Genomic DNA, 25,272 nt, shown 5'->3' on the forward strand with positions numbered 1-25,272 from the left:
TCCTTTCACTTCAATGCTCCACCAGAGATATTTACACTTCTGTGTGATGTTATCGTGTTGTGTAACCTTAGTAGTAGCCAGTCAAGATAATGATTTTAAATAATTAGCAATATATTCCCTCCACTAAGGGGCAAATAACTCCCTCGTTATGGCCGGGTTTTTTGGGTCCAATAGCTCTAATAACCTTCTTTAAGTTTTTATTGAGTATGGAGTTGTGACTTGACCCTTTATACATAGGCTGCGTGCGTGGGTTTCTTTCTTTGGATAAAAGAATAAAACCAAAAAAGAGAGAGAATACATCGTTAAAATTAAGAAAATTGATTTTTTAACGTGTCACAAATTGTTTTCTTAAAAAATAACACTTGTTTCTATCAGATTTTGCTCCTTGAATTATTTTTTTCCATCTATCAGCATTTGATCCCAAATGTTAATGTAGAAGGAAGTCATATTCACTTGTTATGGGATACCAATATTTCTTTCAATAATTTGTATTAAAATAACTCTCTCAAGTCATATTCACCATATTATCAGTAGAATAAATTCAAATAGTGGGGTAAAAACATCCAACATAACATAGGCAAAGTTGTCATAATGGCGAGTCAACTCGTTTGACTTGGAATTTATGTGATACTTTTCTACTCCTTAATATATAACCTAATTATTAAGTTAATCTTAGTCTTAAATGTAATACCTATTTTTTATATTTATCAAATTTTTTTTAAGTTACCGCTATTAATATTCCCTTAACTATAATCAAGTAGGAGGTCGGGGGATATTAAGGAAGATGACTATGGTATTTTAGGAAAAATATGTTATATTTCTTGTAATAACTAATTTATCTAATTTTCTTAATCTCATCAAATTAATTAAATAAGTATTATATTAAGAACAAAAGGAGTATCCTAAATCACCTTGCTCGAAGACACTGCAAATAAATTGCTAACTCACTTAGACTCTTCGCACCACAATCACCCACTGGAATTGGATGGACTAATTAAGGTGTTTGAACAGAGGCTAGGGAAAATTGACTTGCGGGTATGGGAGCATTTTCTTCATAAACGCTCCTATACGTGCAATCCTATATCCCATATTTATAGTACTCACATTCTCTCCCATAGCTCTCTCTCCTTATGGAAAAGTTTATTGAAACTAATTAATTATATAACAAACATGGCGAAAGTGGAACAAAAGTATATATGTCAAAAAATGAAAAACAATTTCTAATTAAGTTCTGATTTGGGCGTGTTGAAAATGCTTGAATATATATCATTTGCTTCAGATTTATAATTCGAACCAAGATTTTTACATCAATTCCCAAAACACATCTGCAACTCAAAATCTAATTAATTAAAGCACTGGTGCTCGAAACATGAAACAGTAGTACTGTATCCAACACTCATTTTAACTCCGACAAGATACTTACAAACTTGATATAGCCTTATTGTGTCGTCTTGTTTTGGATCTTGTCGTACATCTTGCGCATCTCAGTGTCAATAATATGCTCCTTACTCATCAGAGACTAAGTTGCAAATCCAAACTGAAGCCTCGTTCGCCACCATCGCCGCCATTAAAGCCGCCGTATGCCGCCATAGATGATGATCGTGAAGGATCATGCAAACCTGCTGCAAAACCAGAATTCACACACACACCGAATTCCCCAGAATGATACACCGAAGGTGGTGGATTTTGTGCCACACTGTGCGGCCACGGAGACTGCCGTGGCGGAGGCGGAGGTGGCGATCCGGTGAGGGTATCAGGTGGAGGAAATATGATTGGGTTGTGATGATGAATATAAGTATGATGCGAAGCGGCAAAAGCAGTACGAGCAGCTTGCATTTGAGCTCGCTTCAGAAGCTGTCTTTCTTTCTTGTGTGCATTTTGATGGCCTCCCAGTGCTTGTGAATTGGCAAACTCACGACAACAATACTGGCACTCGTATTTCCGGTGATCGTTGCCGGAGTTAAAGGCCTCATCAGATTCTGAACCTTTGTGAATGTTAATGCCAAAGAGCTTCAGAGACGACGTCGGAGTTGTATCGATCAGTGGCTTTTTAGTATGGTAATCAATATCAGCCATGATAGAGAGAGATTGGAGAGAGAAGATGAGAAACTAATTAGAACTTCGATCGATCGATCTTGGGATTTGAAACTGTGAAATTAAACAAAGTTATGTGATCGATCAAAGTGAATATGGTGGGCATGTGAGAGCTTGAAAAGTGGTGAAATAAGTGCAAGTTTTATAGAAGAGAAACCAGCTTAGTGCATGTTCAGAAACAGGAAAGCAAAATCATTTGTGGGACAGGAAGGAAAATTGTCATATTGGTAAAAAGCACAGAAGATAGAACACAAGTCATGGATCAGAGATCTCAGATAATGAATATCTATTGTATATGTTGTCGTATTTAAACAGATCTTGAACGTGTGAGCACAGAGAAAGTGACGTTGACAATAATTAATTATGTGTCATGCAAGTTAGTACATTACGTAATTCATTGATTATTTTATTTCGTCCGATAACCTATGGTTTTAAGATATCTAACCTCTATATTAAAATATGAGGAGAAATATAAAATGAATACAAATAAATAATGCTGCAAAAAAAAAAACCTCATTAAAATATGTGGAAAAAATTAAAATAATAATGTCTAAAAATCTATACTTTCCATAATTTAATAATACTATTGATAGCAATGCTTATTATTCGTAGTGAATAATGCAACGTGTAATATTTCTTCACATTCTAAATATAAAACTCATTTTGTATTATAAATTACACTATAAAATGAGTATTACATATAAAATCAGAAAGTATTTAATAAGGCTATAATCATGCCCTTAATTGTTTTGGGGAAAAAAAAAGTCAGGCCTTTGTAGTTTTTATTACCAAACACTTATAGTTTCACATCATTTTAATTGGGTCACTGAGTTTTTCCCCCCTTTAATCAGATCATTATATAGTTTTACTTGATTTTTAATAAGGTTCTTATAGTTTTTTTTTTTTTAATCTTGTCATTAACCACCTGAAGGTATGAGGACTTATTTAAAATCAAGCAAAACTATGCAAATAAAAAAAATACAAAAAGTTGATTAAAAAAGATCACAAGAACCTTAATTAAAAATCAGGTAAAAGCTTCATAACAATCTATGGATTAATTTATTAATGATGATTTGAACTAAATGTCGCCGTGATATTAGATCAGACTGTGGACAAGGGTTAGATTAACTAGAACTAACCCATGTGTGAAGTCCTTAGATGAATGAAAACACATGGAGTAAGGTTAAGCTTAATTCGAAGTCAGAGAGAGAGAAAGAGAGGTTTATAAAAGGATTATTGATAAGATGGTGAGGTTGCTATATCAGTTTAAAGCATGTCTGCGTGATTGACGTTAAGTTGGTCATTAATTATTTAGACAAAATCTTTTCGCATCCTACTAACTTCCATCACCTCATAAAGTTCAATGTATCTACACACACATTATATCATGTTTCCACATGCTTCCCACAATGATCTCTTCATGTATCAGACTCATAGCGGCTACCTAGCTAGTTGCTTGTTTCTAAGGTTCCTTTTGTTGTTTCAAGTTTCTGTCGGCTTTATATTTTATGTTTCTTCGATTACAATAAAATCCAGCAGTTATTATACATTTAATTAAAAGCCAAAACAAGTCCTATACAAGCATTCATCATTTGTAAGTATACTACTAGTATTATATGATGTTAAATTTAAATTTAGAATCACGATAAATTAAAGCATTGCACAGATGAAAGCTAATCTATATGTACGGTTTGGCAATCAAAATTTCCTACATCCTAATCTTATATACAGTACAAGAGAAATGGAAGAAATGGTTATATATAGTACAAGAGAAATGGAAGAAAATTTTTTGATGAGTTTGATTTAAAAAATTAAAAAAATAAGATTATAAATTTTTAATTAAAAAAATAAAAGGGCACTGAGAATCGCTTCAACTCTAATAGGGTGGCTGCTCCACCAGCCATCAACAATAGTGGTTCCAATCACTGGCAATGGTGTCTCTGGCTGCGATTGATGATGAATTGAATATTGACAATAGGGATAGAGTTCTACCACAGAAATAGGTTTTTTTCGTAAAAAGAAGGAACTTTTTGGTAATTGTGTGTTGTCATTTAATTTCACTTAAAAATATAACTATTTAAATGACATTTCAATAATTTAGAGCAATCAACTTTTAATATTAGGCCTCCAAGTCCTTCTCCCTACAATTGGAAGTCACTGCCTTAGCCATAATAGGGCATGGGGCGTCGGTTGTGCCACCCATCAAACCCTTACTTCTTTTTGTATTCATCAACTAAAAGTTACGTGCTAAATGAATACAAATAGTCGCTCTGAAATCATGTAGTAATCACATAAAACCCAAAAAAAAAAAATCATGAAGTCATGTGATTGTGTGTTTTTTTTAAAAAAAATAAAATGTCATAAAATTGAAACTAAATTTCTGTAATGATGTGATACAATTATATATATATGCACTATTTTTTTTACATAATTTAAAGTATCCTTAAGTTACTTTGGATTTAAGACTAATTGCTATTAGGTCAGAAATATTAAGATTAAAGCATTCTCAATAAGTGCGTTTTCCTATATTCAAATATATGTTTTTCTCTTTACGAGAGTGATGCCGCTTACTACCATTTTGGTCCTCTTTTACTTGTCATTTTGTTTTCCTTTGAAATGAAAGGACAAACTAGAAATAAGCCATTCTATAACCCTGGCTTGAACCATTGTTCCCAAGCAACTAATGTGTAATGTTTAATTATTACAGTTGGACTCAACTTACTCCCCACTCTCATCAATCATAATGATAAAAAATTAGTAACTAACAATAATATTCCCTCATAGAAGTCATTGACAATGTATAATGATCATCACTTTTAATTCCATTTTAAAAATTCAAATATATTTTGTGGGTTTCTCAACATAAAGTCACTTTGGGCTGTCGGTTTTGCTTTGTCCAATTATCTACCACACATCCAATTTCATGAAAGTTTTCAGTTTTTCACAAAATTTGGACAGACAATGATAGAAATTAGTCAACATATGCTAAAATATACCTTAGTATAACTTATAAGTGGGACCCTCAAATAAATATTATGTTTAACTATGTCCTAATAATTTCCTTTCTAAGCATGGAATTATCAGCCTAAGGGTCCAATTAATTAAGTGTAGGACCCTATGTCTCAATTCACTTGGATATCCGATGTGAAAATTTGAGTAAAAAACGAGCGTTAGGTGAGATATCATTGTTCCAAAGCACTTGGCAATGATGGTGCACACGTTTAAATATAATAGCCATTTCATTTATTGGAAAATTTTCATTATTTTTCAATAAATTTTTCATCATATTAGACTGTGTTCTAATGACTTACTATTATTTATTATTCCCTATCCAAATTCTAGTTATAAGTACATATTAACAGCTTATGTAAATTAAGAAATCTAGTTAAAATTAATTTTTATTATAAAATGTCAAAATTATCCTCAATAAAATTCATTAGTTAAAAGAGTTTGATTAATTACTTAGAAAGTTTTATAATTTACCAGAGACATTGGATAAAAAATTATTACTTTGAGTAAAACATTATATTAAGAGGCATGTTAGAAATCCTTATAATAAATATCGGGTGGAGTAATTAATTCACGATATGACAGTAATTAAATTAAACCACTACTAAGATGTAGTCAAGGATAATTTTAATAACATGTACTACCTCCTATCCTATTTATAAGACCTTATTTGTGGACTACAAATGAGGTCTTATAATTAAGATCAAAGGTAGTATTGAGATATATATATATATATATATATATGTGGATGGTCACTAATGCTAAATCATCCTCACAATATTTCATTTTCACTACTATAAAAAACAGTTTTAGCAACATCTTTTTACGGTGTTTAACACAACATATACTGTAAAAAAAAGCAGTAGCTCTTTTGTAATTATATAGTGGTAAAAAATTACTTTTTATGGTAGTTATCTAAATACTATAGATAAGGTGGATTGAGATTTTATATTTAAGATTAAATCAAATCTTCAACTAGTTCTTTATAAAGGGCTGAAAGTAGTATTATAGAGTGAAACATACTCCCTCCATCCCTTATTATAAGAAACAACTACCAAAATCATATGGATCAAACTATTAGTCAAATTTAGTTAAAAGCAATAAATGTGTAAGATATATACATCTTCTTCTAATTATTCCCTTGTTTGTAAAAAAAGTATATGAGAGATAATGAGTAAAAATTTATTTCAGAGAGATAATAAGTGAATATTTAATAAGGGTAAAAGTGAAAAGACCATTTTAAAATTAGAGTTAATATAATTTTTGATCCATCAAGTTTGCCTTCGTTTCGGTTTCAATCACTCAAGCTTGAAATCATAGGTTTTGATCCTTCAAAGAGTAAAATGGTCTAAGTTTTTATTGGATTATAAGAACAAATATTTTAAATGAAAAGAAACTTGAGGGACCAAAACCTATGATTTGAAATTTGAAGGACCAAAACTAAAATGAGGGTAAACTTAAAAAAAAAAATCAAAGTTTGTATTAACCTTAAAATCTTAGACAAAGACAATTTGTTTCTTATACTCCGAAAAAAATTGTTTCTTATTTAAAAAAAAAAAGGGAGATAATATCAGATGTTTATGCTGTGAACTACTTTGTACATAAATCAAGGCATTTAATTTCGGAAACAATAAGGTTGAAAAGTAGTTGTACTAACTTAGTGAATCATATAACAAGTTGCTAATTTATGGTATATATATTTTGAATTTTTATTTACTTTTGATCGTCGAGAAATCTTTAGTCAAATCATGTGTGATGATCACCTAACCAATTGCCTGCCAGTTTACTTTTATCTTTTTGCCATCGTCGAAGTTTAATTTAAAGCTTTGGCGGGAAAAAAAAAAAGAATTACAATGAGATCCCAGGCAAAGAAAACAATTGAAAAACAAATCCTATAGATTGTTATTCTCACTATAAGACTTGTCATTATAGGCTGTTGAGGTTGTTATTAGAATTTTTTTATAATTATTTCTCTTTTATAAGACTTGATTGTAATTCTTTCAAAAAAAAAAGCAGACACTATAATTTGATTCCTTTTTTTGGGTAAGAGCTCCAGTTTCTTCAGAAAAAGGTCTGCCCAATGCGCAGCCACTGTGTTTTTCTTTAAACGCACACACAATGACCCAAATTAAAACATTACATGGTCCAGAATTTAGGGTTTTTTTTCCCTAAAAAAGGGACATCAAAATTTTTAGTCCCTCAAAATTTGTTTCAATTATCAATTTGATTAATGCAATTTAATATTTATCGAATTTCATAACCATGCAAGATTAGTCCTTATGTAACATATTGATGAAAATTAAATTTCATGAACCAAATTATGGAGTACTAAATTACAAAATATTTTGTTGAATTTATGAATTATAAAAAGGACCGAAGGAGTAGTGGTGCATCTGAGAAACTAAAGTGAAATAAAGGACGAGAGCCAACGTAGCATAACACATACCTTGACATTTCTATATCATGACACTATATATGTACAAGCATATGGTTTAAGAGTTCAAATAAAAATTAAACCACAAAAGTTACAATCTCATGACATAACATAACAGAGAACAAAAGACGACGACAATAAATGAAGTGATTAAGATCATCTTCTCTAGCCAACTTGAGCCAGAGCGAGCAAAACATGAAACTAAGAGGACCCATCTTGATATGATTTAGTTGATTAGGGTTCAGTGAAGGGAATCTTCTGTGGCAGTGGGCGGAACCTGAAGTTAACTTCCCTTAATTGTCGCTTTGGGGTTACTCCAAAAATTAACCGAATTACTGTAATATAGTGCACAATCCGGGTCGTATTCATTTTGAGGAGCCGAAAATGAAATTGAATCCTAATAAATAAATGCAAATAACCTAAACTATAAAAATGATTTTTTGATTTTGAAAGATTGCTAACTAAATGCCTTGAATTAAATTAAAATTAAAATACTTTTTTTTTGTTATTTTCTTTTATATAAAAGATGATTGAAATAACTGAAGATGAAAGAAATGAAAATGAGACACACAAATAACAATGATGATAATCAATCCTCCAATTCAACAACGCAGGCAATCATCACTCTAAAAGATGTGGGAGTTAAAAACAATGAATTAAGAATTATGATTAAGCTTTTAATCCAACAACCGAACCACCTCGAGTTGCCACAAAATATTTTCCTAAAATCCCAATTTACTAACTGCAACCAGAATAGTAAAATGGGATTAAGGATGCTAAAAACCAATGCTTAATTAGAACTCTTAAATCCAAAATAACAGAATTAAAGCTAGCAAGAGACAATATGATCCAAAATTCTAAACCACCTTAGAAAATCACAATATATTAACTCCAAAATCATTACAAATGTCATAACCATAACATTATAATTGAAATCAAAGTTATAAACATCCCAATGTCAAATGCTAGGCAATAATTCAGTCACAATAATCTCCAAATATAATCAGATTAAGCAATACAATTATCTCAATAATCAGAAAAACTATCCTAAGACCTAGGAATTGTTAAACAATTATTGAGTAAGAAATTAAAGCAACTGAAGCTCCCCTTTGATGATCGAAGCTCCTGCCATTATTGTTGAATTAGAGGATTATTCAGCTCTAGCCACGCATAATTTCAGAATCTACTTCAATAAGTTTCCTCATACGGTCGGCCATGGCAGTGAAGAAGACGGTGGTGATGAAGGGTGCCGTCACTCTCTTTCACTCACAGGTCCCTGTGCGCCATCCGTGCTCGTCCAGCGCGTCTCGCCTCACGTCGCCCAGCTCTGTTTTCACGCCGCTTGCGTCCTCTCCTGTTCGTGCTTCACAAGTCTTGACTGGTCCTCTTTATTTTTCTTTTTCACCGCCGCCCCAGCTCGTGCCTTCTTCCCCCCGCGTCTTGTGGAGATGAAGAATTATAGTATATTAGGTTGGGGGGCAAAACGTTGCGTTTTGCTCCCCCTTTTATTATTATATATATTTTAATTTATTTTTCTTTTATCTTTTTTTTTATTTTAATTTTCATTTCAAAATCTTCCAAAAACCTGCAAGCAAAAATTCAAAGATAAGGTAGCATTAATTGTCCTAAAAAAATCAATTAATCACAATTAAACTAAAATATGACAACTTTGCCCCTATAAAATAATAATTCAAAATAAAATATATTAAATCAATTAATAATCAATTAAGGCTAAAAAGACTAATTAAGTTGACAAAACCCATATAAAAGATATCAAAATATATAAAAATAATTGAGTTTGTCAACTCCCCCGCACTTAGCCTTTTGCACTCCTGGGCAAAACATCAGTAAAGAAAAATCCAATAACGAGACTCAATGCAAGCAAACATAAAATCGACTAAGCATAGATGTGCAATTAACTCAAGCAATCTTTATTCCTAATCAATCAACAATCATAGAACACTTCAATGCAAAGAAATTAACACAAGAAACATAACAGGATAAAGGAAGAGAAACATAATAGAGCTCATATAGGGTACAAGTGTTTCACTCATCTCTCAAATGGGAAAAATTTCACTCAATCCACCTAGATTAGCACCTACCATAAGCTTGTAGAAATTCTAATATCTCCACCACTAACATACCTTAGACTCATGATCAAGGGGACTTGAAGGGTTGTAATATCAAAAAACAAGACCAAATGAATGAATGGACTAACAAGTGAAATGCATGAGCAATAAAGTATCAACTCAAAGTGAGCTAAAGTACAATCATAAAAGAACACCAAAGTGCAGATTTTAACCTTTTGAGACAGAAATCCTTGCTCTTCAAACCACCATGGAATGCCTTATTTCAAATTTATTCTTTTGTTGCAACTTTTTTTTTTTAATAACTTTCTTTCTTTGGCTTTTTCTAAACATTTTCTTCTCTTTCTTGCCTTTTTCTATCTCTTTTTTTTTTTGCTTTTTTTTTGGCATCCAAACCCAAGAAGGCAAAGATATAGATATTAATGATGTACTTTTCAAAATGAAAAATCAAATGTAACTCATGCAAACACTTGCTAAAAAAAATAAAAAAATAAAATGAATGGAATGAAAGTGAAGGCTCAAAGGGGTGAACAAAGGTTAAATGAAGTGGTTTGTGTTTGGGTAAAGGTTTAGAAATGAATGCCCCTATCATCTTCACAAACCTAGGTATTAATGCAGTTTTGAAAAAGAATCTAGACAAGTTCTACAGGTTAACCAAAACTAGATGAAAATCGCACAAGATAGGAAAAAATATATGGCTCAACAATCCTTCCATCAAGGCTTTCTCCAAGATGTTTCCTCCTTAAGGATCAAGCTATGAAACAAGGTTAATAACATTGCACCAAAGACATTCTACTATGCTAACCAACTAAGAACAGAAATCACTCAAATCAAATGCAATCAAACTCAGCCGTACAACATTCACAAGCATTGTGCAAAAGGATTTTAAAAGAGATGCCCAAGGATTACAAAAGTCAAGTCAGCAACAAAGAAAACAGCAACTCACCCATACAACAGTGCAGAACACTGAGGCGAATGAAAATAGGAGGACATAGAAACCATCATCAAAATTCCCAAGCAAGAATCACTCTCAAATCATGCGATGCAATTTAGAAATCAACCAATAAGGCAAAGAAGAGAGCAATTATAGTAGCAATACTCAGGAAATAGGAGCAAATCCAAAGGCAAAATTTTTTTTTTTTCCAAAACAGCTCAACAACAATCCCTTCCCCACACTTAAATTTTGCATTGTCCTCAATGCAAAATCCAAGGGTAAGCTAATGACAAGAGAAAAAGAGGATCAATAGGGGAGTAAACAAAAACAAGGTTACTTTTCTACTAGACTAGCTCCCCCACACTTATCCTCTTCAATAATTCAGTTAAGCATAGTTAATCAATGCAAAGTTAAGAGAAAATAAGTGAGAAAAGAGACAACCTTGTGCTTAAAGTGTCTTAGACTCTTAAAAGAGAAATTTTCATCAATAATGAGAAACATGAAATTTAACAAAAAGGATTGCTCTTGATGATTGCACTTTCTTGGTGGTGGCTCAGCATCAATTGGAAGAGGTCCAAGAGCTTTTGGAGGAGTTTGGTGTTGAGGAGATCCCTTCCAATTATGTGCCTGCACAGAAAACAAGCCAGCAGCAGTACCAAATCTAACAATAGAGACTTCAAGAAATTTCAAATAAAGTAAAGACATTTTATGATCTAGGCTCTTCAAGTAGCTACAGCATCCAAGAAAGTCAATGATACTCCCATCAGTAGGAGTCAAACAATCATTTAAAGTTTCAAAACACTTAGGTTCATGTGACGTGGAAACTGAAGAATCCAACTGACAGTTATTAGAGTACAGCACATCACTATCACATTCACAAGAGGTGGGAGGTAAAAGCATGAAAGCAGAAGAAAATTCATGCAGAATACTACTATTGACACAGCATCTACATGCATAATTTTGTCAATCAAAATTTCAGAGTCTTTCTCAACAACACTAGAAGCTACTAACTCAAAGGAATTATCATGCATTTGGTTCTCAAGGCAATGATCATTCTCACATTTGTCATCAATAATTGCACTCAAACAAGATTTAGCAACCTTAATGTTTTCATACTTATCAATAACAGTACTTCTAACACTGTGAAGAGGAACATGGTTGGCATGTAAATCATCACACAAAACAGCATCTTCATCCAAATCACTACCACTAAGAGCAATAGGTTGAGTATTAGCATGTTCAAAAACATGAGGGGATTCACAGACAATTTCTTCATCCACCTCAATATCACTCATATTATCAAAAGCTTTAATAGGAATAGTAATTATAGCACAAGGGTCAATCTCTTCAAGAAGAGGATCAATATTACCTGATATAGGACACAAGTCCTTATGAGTTTGTAGATGCTCCTGCTTCATCTCAACTTTTTGTACGAGTAAATCTGGGCACTTTGGCTTATCCTTCCCATTCTCATATTTAATTTGAGCTATATCACTCAAGATCTTTTCCAATGCACTCTTACATTCTCCTAACTCTTCCTTTGATTCCTTTGAGATTCCAGATATTCGTGCTTCTTCAAGTAATCCATGATAGTATGAATTTAAGCGGTCATAAGCTTCTCTTAAAAATTGTATCTGGTCCTTCTTAGGAATAGTAAGAAATGGGTCAGGTTCATTGAATTGAGGTTCATGAGATTGGGAGAGAGAATGGTACTTGGATTGGGACGAGGGTTGATGGTAGTATTCATATGGAAAAGGAGGTGGTTCTTGGTGGCGTGCATATGGTAGAGATATATGATTAAAGTATGGTTGGTGAGGTTGGAGTGATGGGTTAGGTGATTGATGTGAAGGATGGTTCATCCAAGAAGGGTCATGGGTAGAGAGGCGATTAGGCATTTGACACTCTAGCTGAGTTTGGAAGGAGTCTAACTGTTGTAACAACTCTTCAATCTCTTGAGAACATGTTGAATTAGAAGGTGCTTCATTCCATGTACTATTTCCTGCAAAAAAGTGAGAGTACGAGGGTAGATCATGATTGCTATTAAACCAAGCCATGAGTCACACAATCAATTCCTAAAAGAGCCAATCTAAAGAAACTCAAAACAATTCTAAAAAGCTAGAAAAATCAGAAAAATAACACAAAAACACACAAACAGAAAAATCTGGAAAAATTCCAGAAAAGAAAGAAAATTAGAAAAAGTAAGGAAAACGTTTGAATTTGGCCAAAATTTGCTAGGGCTAATATCATAGCTATTAGTCTTGCTTAAAATGCCCAAAATCTTTAGAATACCAATTTTCAGAATTTTCTAGGCGAGAAAATTTTTTTTTTAGTTCCAGCAAACTATTTTTTTTTTTTTTGAGAACTTAGATTTTTGCCAAATTTTGGATGTAGATCCAACATTATGATGCAAAGGCATGCAAGTGTCTATATCTATATGCAAAACAAAGAAAAATAAAAATATTTGGTTGTATTTTTGAAAAATTTTGATGCAAATGAAAGAAAAGCCATGAAAAATCAAAAGAAACAAATGCAAACTACCTAAAGATCCTAAAACTAACTAGATGCAAAAAGTAAAAAGGCTCAACAAATGAACACCAATCAAGATTACTTGACACTTAATTACTAGAGAACCAATTTCTTGGCTCCCCGGCAACGGCGCCACTTGAAGTAGACTGCCCTTAATTGTCGCTTTGGGGTTACTCCAAAAATTAACCGAATTAATGCAATATAGTGCACAATCCGGGTCGTATTCACTTTGAGGAGCCGAAAATGAAATTGAATCCTAATAAATAAATGCAAATAACCTAAACTATAAAAAGGATTTTTTGATTTTGAAAAATTACTAACTAAATGCCTTGAATTAAATTGAAATTAAAATACTTTTTTTTTGTTATTTTCTTTTATATAAAAGATGATTGAAATAACTGAAGATGAAAGAAATGAAAATGAGACACACAAATAACACTGATGATAATCAATCCTCCAATTCAACAACGTAGGCAATCATCACTCTAAAAGATATGGGAGTTAAAAACAATGAATTAAGAATTATGATTAAGCTTTTAATCCAACAACCGAGCCACCTCGAGTTGCCACAAAATATTTTCTTAAAATCCCAATTTACTAACTGCAACCAGAATAGTAAAATGGGATTAAGGATGCTAGAAACCAATGCTTGATTAGAACTCTTAAATCCAAAATAACAGAATTAAAGCTAGCAAGAGACAATATAATCCAAAATTCTAAGCCACCTTAGAAAATCACAATATATTAACTCCAAAATCATTACAAATGTCATAACCATAACATTATAATTGAAATCAAAGTTATAAACATCTCAATGTCAAATGCTAGGCAATAATTCAGTCACAATAATCTCCAAATATAATCAGATTAAGCAATACAATTATCTCAATAATCAGAAAAACTATCCTAAGACTTAGGAATTGTTAAACAATTATTGAGTAAGAAATTAAAGCAACTGAAACTCCCCTTTGATGATCCAAGCTCCTACCATTATTGTTGAATTAGAGGATTATTCAGCTCTAGCCACGCATAATTTCAGAATCTACTTCAATAAGTTTCCTCATACGGTCGGCCATGGCAGTGAAGAAGACGGTGGTGATGAAGGGTGCCGTCACTCTCTTTCACTCACAGGTCCCTGTGCGCCATCCGTGCTCGTCCAGCGCGTCTCGCCTCACGTCGCCCAGCTCTGTTTTCACGCCACTTGCGTCCTCTCCTGTTCGTGCTTCACAAGTCTTGACTGGTCCTCTTTATTTTTCTTTTTCGCCGCCGCCCTAGCTCGTGCCTTCTTCCCCCCGCGTCTTGTGGAGATGAAGAATTATAGTATATTAGGTTTGGGGGGCAAAACGTTGCGTTTTGCTCCCCCTTTTATTATTATATATATATTTTAATTTATTTTTCTTTTATCTTTTTTTTTTATTTTAATTTTCATTTCAAAATCTTCCAAAAACCTGCAAGCAAAAATTCAAAGATAAGGTAGCATTAATTGTCCTAAAAAATCAATTAATCACAATTAAACCAAAATATGACAACTTTGCCCCTATAAAATAATAATTCAAAATAAAATATATTAAATCAATTAAAGCTAAAAAGACTAATTAAGTTGACAAAACCCATATAAAAGATATCAAAATATATAAAAATAATTGAGTTTGTCAGAACCCTAGTTCAAGACTCGCCTGCCATATTTTCTCAACATTGAACATCACTTCTCTGCACTCATTTACGCCCCAACCCTTCAAGCCATGCAGTATTCCAGCAATACGCCTTGCACTCATCACCCTTCTTGGTAACCAGTTCTGTCATATGTATAATGAAACTTATTCATTTACTTCTTCCTTAGAAATCAAAAACAGTTGTGTGTGTGTCTCTCTCTCTCTCTGTCTATATATATATATATATATATATAAATCACTGACCTCACACGAGTGTAAATTCTGAAAAGAAGAGGGAGTTATCATAGCAGGCTTGGTGAGATAAAAACAGTCTTTGCGCAACTTCTTTGAAGGGAATTGAGTCAATGGTATGAACAACGATCCTTTTGGTGCCTTCATTTGTTGATCCGCCTTCCATTTCTCACCTACTAACCATATCTGAATCAATTTGTGACATAATATTGTGCTAATGTTAGACTACTGCATCAATAATTGAGGAGTATGATGATGTTAGGTTAAAAAATGAGTACATTTAATTACCTTTGCAGTGTCCAATGTCGAATGAACCAAATTCTTTCTCAACTCAGGTCTTCTTATCCTTAATTGATGATTCTCAAAGCTGTCTGTGCACGTCGTTATTACCTGCAGGAAAGAACTGAGTAATTTCAGATTCTGATTATATGACATATATCAAGTTCAGATTTAGCTAAGATGAGTGGATTGTTGCTTCCAATATATACCTCTGATCTTTAATATAATAGTTAATTTGATTTTAAACTTGTTTCTAAATATAAGACCCCAATCTATTTTATCTCATATTTATTTATTTTTTTATCCAAGGTAGTCCTTGTAGTAATTGTACACTTGCACATGTTAAAAGTTTTGTCAAATGATAGTTCTAGTTAATATACATGATTAGTAAGGGTATTTTAAAAAAGATAACACTTATTTATTACAAATAATTAACTTAACAACTTCTTTAATTTACTCAAATTAGCCAACTAGCTCTTATATTAAGGATTGGAGGTAGTAGTAAATTATTATTTAATCTTTTCCTCAAATCAACAATGCTCATTAAAATAAAGTTAGATAATCATATAAGTAAAATTGAACATACCTTGATATTTCTTTGACATAAAGCAGTTGCAATAGCATGAGGAACCTTGGTAAAAGAACCACAAAGAACCACTTGACTTGTTTGTTTTGGAATGCTATTAAGAACTACAGCAACCACTAAGCTACTTCCATCCACAATCTTCACCTTTAGGTGTGGGTACCTTTGTATGTAAATCTCTCCACATTTGTTAAGCTCCTCTCCCTTTACATCCACACATATTCAAGTCATTCATTAGAGTGAGAGTATACTCAATTAATTAAGCTTTAAATAGATTTTTTTTTTAAAAATTGAAACTTGCCTGATTTAGAAGACCAAGACTCAAGACCTTAACTCCACTCAACTCTGCGTCCAGTATCGCTTCTTCTATCAGTTGATTCAATGTTTCTCTTTGACTCTTGGAAATATACTATAAAAGGATTTTTAATTAATTAAATAATCAAATGACTGGCTTTAACTTTTTTGTCCTAAGAAAATGAACTGGATAATTAAATGATTAATAATAGTAAAAATCCATACCTGTACAAAGAATCTTGGAATAACCCATGATTGCATGGTGAGAATTTGGAATGTATTGCTCTCCAGAACAAACGTCCGGCCATAAAAGCAAGTCATGATATAAGACCAAAGAGTGAAAGGCCACATCAAGAAGAAGTACCATTTTGAAGGTTTGGAGGCTAAAGAAGCAAAACCTAAACGAAGATGGTAGATGGAATCTGGAGTTGTGAGGTGTGTTAGGTGCACAACATGTGGCGCGGTTTCTGTTCGCTTCAATGATGTTTCATATGTTGTCTCTGTGGATTTGTCCACAGTTTCATAAATGTAGTCATATATTGGCATGAAAAGATTGTAATTGGACCGAAATTGAGTGTGATGCAGAGAGTGGAACCTATTGATCACACAAATAAAGAATCAAATCAGCTGAGGATCAATTAACTAAATTACTGTTAATTATATTCTTCTACTGTGAAATATACTGCACATGACTTTGTGAGTGATTTTCATAATATCTTTTATAGAAGAATATTCATGACATTTCACGAGATGAAAGTTAGGAATCCAAAAATAATATAGGAAATAAAGGATGGAATTAAATCAAGATTAAAATTATTGCAGAAAGATTAATATTTCCACTGGAAATTGATATTGGTATTCGAATGAGTTAGAGAAGAAGTTGATAATGATGGAGTAAGGTTGAATAATAAGGAGCAAGGGTCAAAGTTGCCCTGGGAATGGAGAGGGATGAATCTTTCTCTATGTCGTGGTTTGAACTGTCACGTGTGTTTGTTGTATTGGATGTGTGTATTATAAGAAAGAAATAATTAATACATCGAGAAATAAAAAAGAATGAGATTATCAATTCAAAACTATTAAATTAAACTTTATATTTAGCCATTTAGGCGTATGCAATTCCCATGAACATGGGGCCTTTAATAAAGGTTTTTTTTGTTTGTTAATACAAGTCCAAATGAAGAGTTCAATCCCAAGATATCAACTTAATTGGAGAAACTCTTGAATTCATAAATCCCATCACTTAATATTTTTTAATTAAAAAAGCAAGTACTAATAACATGATATTATAAGTGAGATGTATAACCCACGACTTTTACTTAAACGAAGTTTTTATAGCATTACCCTACAATGAAATGACATGATAGGGTTTCGATTCATTATCAAAGCAAAGTGGTTGGAAATTAAATTAGTATGCACTTGTAATGCAAATAACCACTACTACGTGTATGTAAGGCTATCGAGAAGCAGACTGCAGACCTAACTTGCCTTTTAATGTTTTGAGAGCCAATTATATTACATCTGCAGTATATTCATATATATATATATATATATATATATATATGAGAGAATATGAGGGAGGGGATTCCTTCATTTTATTATAAATCACCTTTGATCATCTCACACAAACTAAAGAAAGGTAAATAAGTCATTAGTTTCGTTTGAAAGTGAGATAAATTTTTAAATTTACCAATATTTAAAATCACGAAGTGCATCCAAATTAATGATTCATGGTGGAAAATATTGCATCGAGCTTTAAATATGGCAGGGTGATTTTCACAAAAAAAAAACAAAGAAAGAAAAGAAAAGCATCATTAATTTCCTACTTAATGACATCCAATCCTTCTAGAAAGTGCCCTTAAAATAAAGATTGAAAAGTCTAATTACTTATATTTATTATTTTTATTTATCAAAGTATATGTCAGTTTTTAAAGGATTGTTGCGTTATTTTCTTTCAGAATAATTTTTTCCCATTAAATATTCTCTCTGCTCCCAATAGAAATATATACATCCTCATGATGCACATCTTGTCCAGCAGAAGACGTACGTTTTATGATTTACATGTTAAGATTTAATATAAATAATCAATGTTTTAAAAGTAATTATTTTCATGTTGTGAAGGAACCTACGCACATGATTAGGTATCTTATTAATTTAATTTATGAGAGGAACGAAAACGTTGTCTATGATATGAGACATATTGTAGTAATAATGTTATAAAGACATATGTTCAATATCTCAAGGATAAACATCCCCCACTCTTAGCTTGCTGCTCTTCAACTATTAAATAATTGGGGATTCAAAATTGTTAGGTTTTGATGAGCATGAAAAATAATAATTACGATTATTTTATATGTAAAGATTCCAATATATAAGATCTTGCATTAAGAGGTAGTAAAAACATGTTTTCAATATATATATACACACATATATAGGGGTGTGCATAGTCCACACTAGACTGGGTTAATCATCAACTTGAGGTCTGGTCTAGATAAGACCTCAGGCTAAAAAAAACAAATCATGGTCTGGTGTAGTCTAGTTCCAACCCGAGATCAGATTAGACCAAACGTGATCTATTGAACAGCTTGGAATGGTTCCAGGTAGTCTAAGACCTCAATTTATATCAAATTGCAAGAACAATTATTGTAGAGAGAGAGAGAGAGAGTAAAGGAACTTACGAGGGGGTGTACATGATATACTTTAAGAAAGGGAAGAAGGAGAAGAGAGAGTTAGGGATGAGCTCCAAGTTGCAGTGACCCAAGTTGTTCATGAAGTCAATGTATGCAAGATAACCTGCAAATGATACTATGGATGCCGTCCTTGTTATCACCGTCGTATACAACGGGATTGCGAATAACATAAAGTATGCTATGTGCTCTGCAAATGGGTGTATCACAGCTGTCCGAACCAACAAAAAAAAATCATATTTATGAGTCTTAATAACTGATATACATACAAATAAACATACACACACTTATAGAATTGATGAGAATGAAATAGATGTGAGAGAGAAAGTAAAGATTATGATGAGAGACGAAAACATGTGTACATACAAGTGATGGGCTCAGTGATGATGGAGGAATGGTGATGAGAATGGTAACGAGAGTAGAGAAAATGGTGATGAAGAGCTCTATGCAACCAGTAATACAGAAACTCCACAGGTCCTGCATGTAGAATTGCTGTGATAATCACTCCATTTGCTCTCCAGAATGGCAGATTAGAACCCTCTGGTACTAACATATACCCAATGTAAAACACAAATGCGTTTAACACTATTTGGTCATCCCTGCAAAAATCAATTAACACAAGAAGAATTATGGATAAACTTGGCTTATTTAGGTACAATAACTTCCATTTAAGCCTATGTGATTGTAGAAGATGCCTTCAAAAAGTTAACCTTCATTTAAAGTATTACATGATTTAATCCGAATTTGTTAAAGTTTAATATGACTATACAAATCAGGCGCGCAGAAACCTCAAAGCATTTCGTACCATTCAATGTGAGAATTTAGATGTTTTACATTATCATGTCTTTTTTGATGGACTTGTAGTCTAGTGGCATAAGAGCTCTTTAATGAGTAGGAGGTTGCAAGTTTGGTCTTATTTGTAACCTCAAACCATTAGCACCTATCTCTTTAACTTTAAAAATAAAAAAGAAGCAATAAGGTCCCACCTAAAAGAATTAAATACAAAAAATCTCTTGAAATCATTAAATTAATCTGAAGTCTAAAAAGTCCACATTGTAAAAGATTCATTTGTTTAATTATCAAATTGCTCTTTTTAAATAAAAAAAATATTAACAACTAAAAATACAGTTGTTAACAATTTAAGGTATAATTATCAATAATTATCGTGAAAGATATTGACAACTCATGTTTTATTTTTTTGTGATGCGCTGAAAAATGTGTTGTTAATATCTGTCGCGATAATTGTTAATTGTTACACCTTAAGTTGTTAATGACTGCTCTTTCAGTTGTTAATACATATTTTAAAAAAAATAAAGACAATTTGATAATTAAATAAATAAAATATCTTACAACGAGGTTCTTTGGGATTACAAAATAATTTGATAATTTTAAGAAACTTTTTTCTATTTAATTCTCTTGGGTGGGACTTATTTCAATTTTCCTTTAAAAAAAATATTATCCTAGCTGTCTTGGTGTGAAAAGGGTGGAGGTCTATATAATGACATGATTTTCAGATAGGAATATAATAATGCCAAGCTAATTATTTATACATTTATTTCCTCTCAGGTAATTAAAAGACACAGTCGAATAAGTTTTCGTGTTGCTTAAGGCTCTCATGGGAGCATGGGACACTAACTTAATTCGAGGTTTGGCAGAAATGAATATAAAGCAGAGATCAGGAGACACACACTTAAAGCCGACGGCTCCATGGTGTATATAATGACGTGGACCCTATGGGTTCATGGATGACTCAGCAATGAGTTATAGAGACCTTCATTAATTAATTACCAAATCATAAGAAGAATGAGAAAACAAAAATACATAGAACATGCAAGACTCACACTCCAAGAGATATTGTTAAAATTAACTGTGTGAGTATGAGGGCGGGAAATTCACATATAATACTAAAAAATTACAAAATTACGGACAGAATTTCATTGTCAAATTAGTTTAACGATAAAATTTCATCACCAATCAATTAGTGACATTAATTAAAAAATTTCGTTGCTAATTCATTATTTGTTTTAGTAGAATTAGAGATCATGCAAAAAAAAATACATAGATTAAAAGAAAAAAGAACTGTAATCCATCACAACTATTTTAAATTGGGTTCCACTCAGCATTTTTTTAATTATATCAAATTAATGTTTTGGAGCTAAGTATCGTTTCCATTTAAGAAAAGCTCAAATTTTTTATAATGCACGAACTTTCATTAGACCCCACGAAATTTATCATTCAGTAACAGATGGGTTCAGGAGTAGTAATTAAGAGTCCATTCAAATGTCTTTCATGAAGAACTCAAAAGCCACTCCCTCCAATCCTATTTATAAGCTTTAAATTTAGAAAGAAATGCGGTTCATTTTATAAACTTCAACTTGAGTTTGTCTTATCAATATTGCCCTTAATTATTCCTCTCTTATCACATTTCCTTACACATTCTCTTTCATCCTTTTTCTCATTTATTATAAGGATATATTTTGAAATAAAAATATATTTCTAATTTATTTATTATTTTTAACTAAAGTTAACTAATTGTTTTTCATCCGTAACCTATTTGGTGAGCTACAAATTAAAGCAACAAACACACACAGATATGATAGGTCCTTATGGTTAACTGTACGTTTCTTAATAAGTGATCAAAACCCAAGCAACGAGAGATTATATATATATAAGAATGATGAAGAAGAAGATGATTGGTTAATTACCAGTTGGTTTCTCTATCAACTTGTTCGAAATCGAGGCTCTTGTCAAGGATTCTGTTTTTGCCTTTGGCAGTTTGATAACGAGAAAAAGAAACCCAAATCTGATCATGAAGCATCCTCACCAACATATATGGAAATATCAGAAAGTATCCAACGTCCCTCTCATTTCCCTCCTTCATTATCATTTTGTAACTGCTGTGTGCCACCCACGGTGCCAACAGCAGCCACTTCCATCATATTAAAAAAAACCATGAAATTAAGCATACATGTCAGCCAAACATTTCTGCATGGAAATGAATAACATAATACCAGGAAACCTTGAACAAACACACACACACAAATGAAATAACGTAAGAAACCTTAAAGTCTCCAAGAGGCTTCCATGGCCAGTTGGTCAGAATGCCTGGTTTTCGTCGCCATTTTTGGAGAACGCTGAGGTGGTCGAACGATTCGAGAGATCAGAAAGATATATATGTAGGAGACAACGTTGCTGCTCTGTGTACCAAGTCGGGCATATGGTTAGCTATTTATAAATGCAAAAGTGTGTGTGGGTAGCATCTGTACGATCCATGTTGAGAGAAATAGCACTGTATACTCTCTTCCATTCTTATTTCTTTTTTAGTATAAACTTCAAATAACTAATTCATAAGTAACGAATAATTTATTGAAATTTGTTAAAAGTAATAAATAGGTTAGAAATATATTTTTGTTTTCAAATATACCGTAATAAACAAAAAAATAATGAAAGAAAAAATATAAAAAAATGTAATAAGAGAGTATGGCAAACAAGAGAGAATAAATAATTAAAAACAATTTTTTTAAAAAAAGCAATAAATATTTAGATAAAACCAAAATTGAAGCTTATAAAATAGATCACATACCTCTCCAAATTTAAAACTTATAAATAGAACTGGAAGGAGTATTGATTAATGAGATAATGACATTTATTACCTTTTAACAAATTTTAACTAATTCTTCTTAATTAATAAGGAAATGAGCTCCAAATGCCTAATGTTAATCACAAATGAGATGTTCCTCGTACATTGTATTACGAATATCTTGTGCAGGACAATGGTTACGTGTAGCAACGTGGTCCTGAATAACTAAGATCATTCAATAGCACCGACTGACCCCCGAGTAAATAGAGCGAGATATTTTAGTTTGTTTGTGGGCCCGACAGGATTTCTTGTTCAATTAACCTATTGGACCATGTTATTTTCTGAACTTTAAATTTTCAAACAACTTAATGTCTTGATAGGGTCACTGTGAACAAGTGTCTTGCCAGAAAGTTACGATTATAATGTTTGTGTCTGTCCATTTTCATAGCATCCAATTTTCTATGGCCTTTGTGACATTTCCCACTCCCCCTTCTTATATTTTATTATAAATATAAGATATCAATTTGTTGGCAAAAAATATAAGATATTAATTTGCTTTAATTATCTTTAAATTTATAATTTTTTTCAAAACTCTCTCTATTGATTGTGCATCAGTGCAAATTAAAAGTATTTTTCATTAAAGGATACAAATGATTAAAAATGGTATCTTAAAAGAATCGATCAATACATGTTTTGGGGGGGAAAAAAGCTTGCTTTATTAGTTTTCTTAATCTCAATAAAACAATTATATAGCTCCTAGCCTCCTACGTTTAGGACTACAGATTGTCGGTTTTTTTTTATAGTTTTAGAAAGTACTATAAAATATTTTTAGATTTTTCCTAATTCCTGATTAAAAAAAATTAACCATTAGTACATTTGGAAAGAAGGAAAAGAAATTAGATACATATATACGGACAAGAGAACCTCCTTAGTTTTCGTGAATTTGTGACGGGGTACTTGTTAAGGGACCCAGAGAGTGTTATTTTTCAGACATTTTATATACTCCCCCGCTGCTCCTAATATAATGCTGTTTTAACATTTTGAATTTTAATATTTTTATGTTTTTAGCTTGTAAACGTACTTGTACTAGTTATAAATTCGGGTAAACTTGTATATTTATTTATTGAGTTTATCATTTTTATGTTTTTCGCTTACAAAATTATATCAACTCTTGTTTCAACTCTTACTAAATTTTATTATTTAATTATATTTAATGACTTTTTATATGAGTTTAATAAAAATTTACTTGTTGAATATAATAAATTATGAATGTTGATGGATTTAATTTCGGTTATTTAGATTTAAAATATATTTAAATGAAATTATTCTTGTTTTTTATATTTAATGATTTAAGTATATACTTTTAATAGTAGTTCATTCATAAAAATAAACTCTTGGGAGTTTACGATTTGAGTTTATAATTTGAGTTTACATCCCTATTATGGGTTTGTTTAAACTCACAAGTTTGACAACCTTATCGCTATGTTCTTTCTAATTTTAATTCAATTGAATACAATAAATAAAATAGGTGAGAAAAAATGTACAATATTTTTTTTTCCAATAGCCTTTATCTAACGAGGACAAATGTGAAATTTTTTATCAATTTAATGTTTTATTTTTTCAGTATGAAGTGATTTACAGAGTGTACTTAGTTAATTTACAAAGATTAACATTTAATTAAATTGATTATTTCTTATTCTTGTATAAAAAAAATGGGTGTTATTTTCTCTAAACAACACTTAAAAGTTTAGACAAAGACAATTTGTTTTTTTACACTCCGGGAAAGATTGTTTCTTATTAAAAAAATCAGAGGTAATATCAGATGTTTATGCTGTGGACTATTTTGTACATGAATCAAGGCATTTAATTTCGGAAACAACAAGGTTAAAAAGTAGTTGTACTAACTTGGTGAATCATATAACAAGTTGCTAATTTGCACTATATATATTTTGAATTTTCATTTAGTTTTTATTATCGATAAATCTTTAGTCAAATCATGGGTGACGATCACCTAACAAGTTGTCTGGCAGTTCACCTTTGTTGCCACAGTCAAATCAGAGGTTTAATTTAAAGCTCTGGAAAAAACAAATGAAAGCGGGCCCTATCGTTTGATTCCCTTTTTATTTTGGGTAAGATTACTAGTTTTTTCAGATAAGTCCTTTTTCCTATGTGGGCTTATGCTCATGAAGCCCCCCATCTATGATCTACTTAAACATAAGCTGGTGTGTTTTTGTTTAAATACACGCACAATGACACAAATTAAAGTATTGTATGGTCCAGAATTAGGTTTTTTTTTTTGAACAAAAAAGGGTCATTAAAATTTTTAGTTCTTCAAATTTGTGTCAATTATCCATTTAATTTATGAAATTTAATAGTTATCGAATTTCATAACCATGCAAGATTAGTCCTTATGTAAAAGAAAAATAACACCATTCAAACCAATTATGCGCGATTGTGAAATTTTAGGGATTTAGATTGATGAAAATTAAATTTCATCAACCAATAAGTACTAAAATTACACAATATTTTGTTGAGTTTATGGTTTATAAAAAGGAACGAAGGAGTAGTGATGAATCTATGACAAACCAAGGTGAAGCGGAAGGACAATTGCGGCAAGCCCTTGAAAATGGAATAAAGATTGGACCGGCGCCAACATGGCATAACACGTACCTTCACATTTCTATATCATGACACTATATATATATATAAGCATATGGTTTAAGAGTTCAAATAAAAATGAAACGACAAAAATTACAGTCTCACGACATAATGTAACAGAAATCGAACAAAAGATGACGAGAATAATTGAAATGATTCAGATCATCTTCTCCGGCAAACTTGGGCCAGAGTGAGCAAAACATGAA

The 25,272-nt window shown here is 31.8% G+C and overlaps 1 protein-coding gene across 1 annotated transcript; it reads right to left on the reverse strand.

Moving 5' to 3' along the window:
* Positions 1–14,736: 14,736 nt before the first annotated feature.
* Positions 14,737–22,135, reverse strand: LOC114750721 (very-long-chain aldehyde decarbonylase CER1-like). Its single transcript, XM_028939327.1, has 11 exons — positions 22,095–22,135; positions 21,890–21,962; positions 21,534–21,757; positions 19,195–19,427; positions 18,820–19,039; positions 16,370–16,739; positions 16,152–16,259; positions 15,854–16,054; positions 15,277–15,378; positions 15,001–15,174; positions 14,737–14,880 (listed from the first exon to the last, which is right to left on the reverse strand). Exons 1-11 carry the CDS (start codon positions 22,133–22,135, stop codon positions 14,737–14,739), a joined length of 1,890 nt encoding a protein of 629 aa, XP_028795160.1.
* Between the last annotated feature and the right edge of the window lie 3,137 nt (positions 22,136–25,272).

The sequence above is a fragment of the Neltuma alba genome, unplaced genomic scaffold (genome assembly GCF_004799145.2).
Source record: "Neltuma alba isolate B1F8T4 unplaced genomic scaffold, ASM479914v2 tig00001113_pilon, whole genome shotgun sequence".
Classification (NCBI taxonomy): Eukaryota; Viridiplantae; Streptophyta; class Magnoliopsida; order Fabales; family Fabaceae; genus Neltuma; species Neltuma alba.